General features: G+C 39.4%; 1 protein-coding gene across 1 annotated transcript; it reads left to right on the top strand.

Annotated features, from left to right (window-relative positions):
- The first annotated feature begins 379 nt into the window (after positions 1 to 379).
- On the top strand, positions 380 to 1,792 carry LOC139128533 (uncharacterized protein KIAA1958 homolog). Its single transcript, XM_070694298.1, has one exon. It carries the CDS (start codon positions 380 to 382, stop codon positions 1,790 to 1,792), a length of 1,413 nt encoding a protein of 470 aa, XP_070550399.1.
- The last annotated feature ends 6,164 nt before the right edge of the window (positions 1,793 to 7,956 follow it).

The following is a 7,956-nucleotide window of genomic DNA, read 5'->3' on the forward strand; positions in this document are numbered from 1 at the left end:
ACACTCTGTATTGTTGCGCGAGACAGATTAGTTTGTAAGGCATGCTTTTCGATTGGTCAGTAATGCTCTACTCGTGATACGTCCGTGCACTATTGGACCAATAGGAACGTGCGTTATATACAACCGGAACTACAAATCTATGAATAATTCATTGTGGCGCAGACGACAGGTTGACAGCTGCCTTGTTTATTGTTTACATGCTGTAATGTTCAATGTAGGCGACGTATTTTCTAAGGACGACCGAACTTTTGTGCTGAAATACCAATATAGACCTCTGGGAACCTACCGACTGTTTGTCGTGAAGGACATTAATTCTGACGAAGAATTCACTCGTTCAGCGGTGCAGCTCGTTAGCGACTACCGGTACGTAGGCCCCGTTATGGATACACAGAGGCCCGGTACGTCGGCGGCCGACGCTGGAAGATCCGGTCGATTTGCGGAGTTGTCCCCAGCCGAGCTAGACGGGTTTGTTTCTGATCAACAGAACAAGGAAACGACACGTAAAACGCGATATCACATCTCACTATTTAAGCAATTTCTGATCGAAAATAATGATGATAGAGAAATCAAAGACAATCATCCCGCCGAACTCGATCCGCTCGTCGGTAGGTTTCTCTGCGTTGTCCGCAAGGAAGATGGGTCCGAATATGAACCCTCATATTTACGTGGCATGCTTAATAGCCTCGAAAGACATCTCCGCTGGGAGAAGTACGAGTCGTCTTTAACACTGGGCGCCGAATTCTTCATGGCCCGCGAGAAACTGAAGGCGAAACAGAAGGAACTGAGAAAACAAGGCAAAGGCAACCTCCCGAACAAAGCGGACGCATTGACCGATGATGACATAAATCACCTATACGAAGCACAACAACTCGGACCGTGCACACCACAGTCAGTTATCAACACCCTTTGGCTGAACAACATGCTACATTTCGGTATGAGAGCTGTTAAAGAACATCGTTCGCTGTGTTGGGGTGATGTTCAGCTCAAGCGCGATCGGGAGGGCAGAGAGTTTCTTGAAATGACCACAGAACATCAAACGAAGACGCGAACCGGTGAAAATGTAAACGACGTCCGCCCAGTGAGACCTCAAATGTACGCATACCCTACAGATATTGGGCGCTGTCCCGTAGCGTTGTACAAGCATTACAGAGCACTGAGACCAGGAGATTTTAACAGTCCGGAAACACCATTCTATTTGGCTATAAAGGACAATAACCCGAAATCACCGACAGAGAAGACTTGGTTTAAACGTCAAGCTATGGGACCAAATACTATCGGCAACATTATGAAGAACATGTCAACTGAAAGTGGTCTGTCCGACCTCGGCAAGAAACTGACGAACACAAGCGCTAGAAAATATATGCTTCAAAAGTTAAATGATGAAATGGTGCCGCCGACACACACGATGCAAAAAAGTGCACACAAGAATGTGCAGTCCGTCAACAACTACTGTAAATTATCGGACAAACAACAGTTCGCTATGTCACACATTCTATGCGATACCAAGGGAAACCGAAATGAAGGTAATGTCGTCCAAACGAGCTTTCCTAGTAGTAGTAATGCTGTTGCCACGTCATCAAATTACATGAAACTACAAATGAAGGAACATAAGCACACGGAAAAGATAGAAAAATCGCGAATTCTAGGTTCGACTGCGATTTTCAGCGATTGCAATATTACCGGAGGAACATTTCGTGTTACGCTGAACGTGCAAAGTGAAGGAAGCCGAGTGCGTAAACGACCGCGAGTATTGTATTCAGATTCAGACAGCCAGAGTAGCCAAGAAAACTGAGTGTTTTTTCCATGTGTTTGTAATGACTTGTTCACTTATATATACATATATACGCCATTAATGTTGAAAAAAACTAGGACATTTTTAAAGTTTTGGCAAACGTTTTAAAAATACGAATTTAGTGAAATTTGATGTATTTATTCAGAAACTTAGTTTGACCGTTTTACCTAAACTGTACAGAAATGACATTACAAAAAATAATTCAACATGTTAACTTATTTATTGTAAGCATATAAGCAATACATGTAAGTATCCGTTATTTGAAATGGAATTTCATGATTATATAATGTTTTTATCAATATTTATATACACAAGCTTATTCATATATCAATTAATGTTTTAAAATTTCAACTGAAGCAACCAAAGAAATTATTTAAGAAAAGTTACAAAGGTTAAACATGTTAATGTGCATGCTTATTGTACGAGTATCAATAATATAAAATGGAATAAAACAAGTAATTTTTGATTAAATATCTCTGTGTGTTCGATTTTAATTTACTTGTAAGATGGAACTATTTTTTCCTGTGGAATAATACTAATTGGATTCGGGCCTTATCACACGTTTATTTGGATACGAAATTTTATGATGTTTTGTTTCCCGTTTTTTCCGGTTTTTTATGGGGACGTGAGAAATAGAATCCCACACCCCCAATGGGTTGGGATGGAATGTCTCACACGAGTTGGGGAATTTTCTTCTCACACTCGCCTGCGGCTCGTGTGAGACGAAAATTCCCCAACTCGTGTGAGACATTCCATCCCAACCCATTGGGGGTGTGGGATTCTATTATTCTCTAATGCCTAAACGCAGTCTATGATCCTTTTTTACAATTTGAAGGATATTTATTTTAATGTCAAATACGACATAACGTGTAAAATATAGGCAGGAGTGCACGTGAATACATTTTCGTGTTGTTAAAATAAACTCGCACTTCATGAAAGTTATGAGGCGCACCACAATATCGGGTAAAGATTTTAATTCGCTAAGCGCACGCATGGAGTTTGCATGCAGCATCTCTACACACAAATGCTATGCAACGTGGATAGTATTAGTTGTAACAGTCAGTTCATCTTCAATGATTTTCCATTTCCTTCCTTACGCGTCCCATATGCCGAACTTATCATCTAAAAGGAATTTGTGAGCGGATTAAATGAGTACAGCTTTGTAAATAATTAATTGTAATAAACTGTGTAAATGTACATCAACAGTTCGTTGCAGTACGAATAAAATATTTCAAAGGTATTACATCGTCCACTTGTGTATTTTCGTCAGCGGCTTGCCTAGATATGACAAACTTATTTCAACGTCATACATGAAAGTTTGACTTTCTTGTAAGTATACTAAATATGCTTTGTGTCCGCAACTTACACGGAACAGCATCACGATCTTTCTGAGTACAATGTATGTACAAATCGTAAAATATGCACATTTTATGTCGTGTATTTCCACTTCAATAGTGTAATCGGATTGTTGTGGCTCATTTATTTCTCTAGTCGATATAATTCACTACATCGACATGAAATGTCGTAAACAACAAACTTGTCTTATAGTGGTTCTGTCGTAATGCAGTCGACCAGCACCGTACTCTTCAGCAGCGATATGAAAGGACCGTACAGTACCGTAAGCGATGAAAGGCGTCGCGATGTCGGCCGTAATATATGAATACAAATGTTCAACGTGTTCGTTTGCTTAATCCAAAGTCTGGTAACTGATACATGGCTTTTTTATTAGTATTTGATGATAGCCATCAAACCATTGACTTACCATGACATGGAAGCAAAATTTACTAAATTAAACTGAGCAAAAACCGCAATCGACCCGAAGTGCAGGTCAACAACGGCGATTTAAAGCTCCATGGAAACACAAAGCTAATTTTAATCTTACTAACACTATAGCTTGTTGTAGGTCGCTAACCAATCCTGTGGCCAAATTGTAGTCATCGAAGCTTTAGACAATGTTTGCGTAAACAATCATTTCCGAAGATTTGAAACATAAGCTTTTACAAAGCTTGGTACGCCAAAGGTTCAGCAAAGCTTGTGAGTCAATCTCTTTTGTTAAGTTTGGCACACAAACCCCTGTGCGAAAGCTTGACTCGAAGCTTCATTTAACATCGGGCCAAACTTTGGCAAAGGTACTGCACAATCGCCAGTATAGAGGCCAGCAATTCACTACCAACACGTCAGAAAACGATAGCCCTGACCCTATTCGTCGCTTACGACCTCCGTCCACGGAGTCAGTAAGCGACGAATATGGTCTAGGCTAGAAAAAGCCGGCCCACGCCCGCAGCCGTGAGCTACCGTGGGCTGCAATGATTGTAGTCCTGCGTACGATGCTGTGTGTCCCCGGCGTTATACGGCCTTCCACCGCAGCCCTACTGAATGCCAAAGGAAAACACGGCAACCGCGATCAAGATTCGGGCGGCGCAAAGAAATATACCTTTTCTAACTGCTCTATACCTACTCGAATAACTCAATCGCCCACAGACTGCAGAAAAAAATGCTCCTGTGACGTCCCAGACCGACAGTCAAGGGTCCAGTGGCCGGTTATTAGAATGGGGCGAGTTGATTTCGGCCGAAAATAGTTAGAACAGGTAGGTTTTCGAGCGCGGTTCAAATCGGGCCTGCGGTCACCGTGTTTTTCCTATATGAGAGCTAGCTGGGCTGTAGTTGGAGGCCGTTTAACGCCGGGGGCACACAGCATCATACGCAGAGCAACAATTATTTTAGCTACATTCCAGTACCAGTATTCTTGTTGGGTCAAGCATGGACATAAAATGGGTAAAGCCGCCATAGTAGATCGGGTCGTTGTGGTGCAATGTATTGAGGATTTTCGATGGCACCTGGATCATACATGTACGAACCGATGTACATGACTACTTGTACTTTTCTATCTACTAACATTTGTTCGTCATTACAGGACGAATAAGCGCTGTCCTGGTCGGGATAATCGACAGAAACCGCCATTGTGTTCCCCAAGCAAGCACAGTAAGGCAGATCTCAAACTGACGTTGCACATTAGGGTTTTATTTTTTTTCGCGGGAAAATATGACTAAACTTCGGGAAAATGCACTTTCTTCAGTTAATACACACGTAAACAATTTTTCGGCTGTAATTATTTTTCTTGCGCCTTTCAATGTATTATTTAACGAGTACAAATAATCGTTTCAACTGTTTTATTTTAACTCTTCATACGACCTTTAAACTTTCAGGGCTGATAAGGCCGTATAAGCATTCATTTACTTGACCATTGACCTTTCGATTGGCCTTAAGGATGACTTAAGACCTCGATTTAACAAATGCGCCCATGTCGAAAAATTTGTTTGTTAATCAATTCGGATGACCTTGAATGAAATATGATTTTCTTGACCGTATCCCATAACTTAAGCAACTAAGTTTGTCTCAGGTGGATAGTGGTGGACAATCCCAAGATTTTCTTAAAACTGCTTTGATGACCTTGGATGACCATTCCACTTCAGTGTGTCTCAGAAATTACGTGGATGGGAAATTTCATTCTGGTACCTTTAATCTGCAGAACAAGATCTTGTCTAAGTATCAAAGGGCAATAGTGACTAATGACCTCAACATGGTTGTCAGGCCTGAGTCGGCTGTGTACGTCGGCAAAAAAGAGAAAGTTTAACACCTAATCAGGTCAAGTCTTGTTGTTATAGTAAAGTCACTCTAAGAATTGTCACTTCTCTTGGATACAACGTTTAACACATTCGGTTGTTTACAAAATATACAGGTTGATTAGAGGAAATGAAATAGAAGAAACCCATGCGAATTGTAATTTTAATAATGCTCAAAGCACAGAAAAATATGGCATTGAGTCAATAGAGGTTCAAGGATGGCGACTGAATGAAGTTTTCTAAAGTGTCCATTCGAGACTAGATGAGAAAACGGTCTAAAGTTCATTGACAATACCCATCATAAAAAACACAGGAGTATAGCGAGCTTCTTAGACATTTGTCAGTGTCCGTTAAAATATTATTTATTGACGTGATGTTAAAAAAAACCTGCAGGAAACATAAACTAGTAAATATCCCAAAACACACACATTTAGTCGTCTTAGTGCTCCGTCATTTCCGGGTGAAATTGTTTAATTTAGGTGACAGCATGAATCTGAAAAATCCTTAAGAAAAATTTCCATCACCCTAAAGACATAAATAAGAAACCTTGCCGACAATGTCTTCATTGTCCACATACCTACGTATCACTCGATCAAACAAAAAGCTGACATCGTGTGTTTTGCTTGCTTATCATTGAAGTCATAAAAAGTCTGAGAGCTTCTTTGATCCCTACTTATTGTTCTCTGCTGTGCTGCAAGTGTCACATAACTCGTCGAATGGTGACGCAATGTATCTTTTGCAAGCAAAATCGATCCTTATGCATGTCATTCTCGATTTTCGTGTTTATCTCTACCACCCTGTTGCTGCTTTGAGTTTCAAGTAAAGCAATGAATGCTTTCCCAGTTTTAAAATGTAGTTAACATATTTTTTCCAGGCATATCTTTATTTTTCTTTTGAAAATTCGAAAATCAGATTTAAAAAGTATATAGCCATAATAGTCCCTTTTCATTTCCATTCATATTTTTAGCCTCTTCAGTTTTTCTGGGGGCCAGATACGTGCCGATCTATTTCTCATTTGTTTTTTTTTATGTCTACGATACTCTAGCACAGACATAAATGACTGTGGGGCATTGGAAATCTTTACAAAATAGCGTTCTCAATAGTGAACAAAAAAATACAAACAACAGATCTTGCTGGCAATGTCTCTTTTGTCCGCATACCTCAAGCCCATTCAACTAAGCGATGTCTGAAGGTTAGTTTAGTATTTGCCTATCACTCATGTCATAAAAGTGTCTACGGGTTTCTTTGATCTCTGCTCCATGTGCTCCGCTCTGTTATAATTGTGATCTTGTTCTGTGAAGAGACACAGTGTATTGCTATGTTCTATATCACCACATACGACTTATTAAGGAACAACAATGTCATGCGAACAATATCGATTAGGTTGCTAAAGATAAAATGTGTCTGCGATCAAACTCACTTTGACAAATAAGGTATTTGCAACTTTGTGCCAGACATATAGCAACTTCAGATTGGCATTTTGCAACCATAAAGTTCAAAAGTTGTCGAAATCAATATATGGTACTCAAGAAATTGACAGGTTCAATGAGTGGGTGCTTTTCACTTCCACTTATGTTAACGGTCTCTTCAAGTTACTTCTAATGAGACACACACGCTGACCCATTTCTCAAACATTCATCTATGCTACATTTTACACCTTATAAAGAAAAGAAACGCCAATTGAAGTCTGCACCGACGGCTGCCTAGTTAATTTATTTAATGCCTTGTACACCGAACATCACGTGCTCTTATAATTCAAAGGCCAATTTTTGATGAAATTTGGACCGCATACTCATCACTTTACTGACAGTGAACCCCTATATCTTTTCAATTTGACAACTTCATTATTCCTCGGGATCAAATTACATTTTTACACAGAAAATACTGGTTTAAAAAATCATGCAAAAAATGATAAAAGGGGTGACAGTGATTCAAATACATCAATGCGCCGTTCAATGAGGAAAGGAGTTCTATTTTGTCGACATTTTCGTCTCACATGGAAATAAAACATGATTGTCATTTGTATGTAAAAAATAAAGGTTAAAGTTACATAGGACAGGCATATTATAAACCATAATAGCATGAACATAGAACAATGTAACATCGAGGCAGGAGTAAAATTCGCCCTCCTTATGATCACTATCATCGGCAGTCTCATGTTTTATTATAAACATTCCAAACTGCAAGATAAATGTGTACATTTCTTGTATCATAGATTTAATGAAGTATGAGACTTTCCTTGTGTGAAGCTGTTCATCACGCATCTTCTTCGTCCTAAAATACACCAACTATATCTAGAATTTTAAAGAAGTTTAGTTTCTGACATTCTCTAACAAAACCAAGGCTATTGCAGTCGAAACTAGCATCATGCAGCCACTGTAAATTATTTATTTTAAGAATGTTCCTTTTTGACCTCTAAAGTCTGCACCAGTAGTCGACAGAAATCAGAAAATTCAACTAAAAAAACACAGTTTCAACAGGTATCCAGTTTTGTAAACTTTCATGTCAGTTTATGTTTTACTAATGGCAGATACAGGCTTA

This window comes from Ptychodera flava, unplaced genomic scaffold, assembly GCF_041260155.1.
Source record: "Ptychodera flava strain L36383 unplaced genomic scaffold, AS_Pfla_20210202 Scaffold_58__1_contigs__length_828623_pilon, whole genome shotgun sequence".
In the NCBI taxonomy this organism is placed as follows: domain Eukaryota; kingdom Metazoa; phylum Hemichordata; class Enteropneusta; family Ptychoderidae; genus Ptychodera; species Ptychodera flava.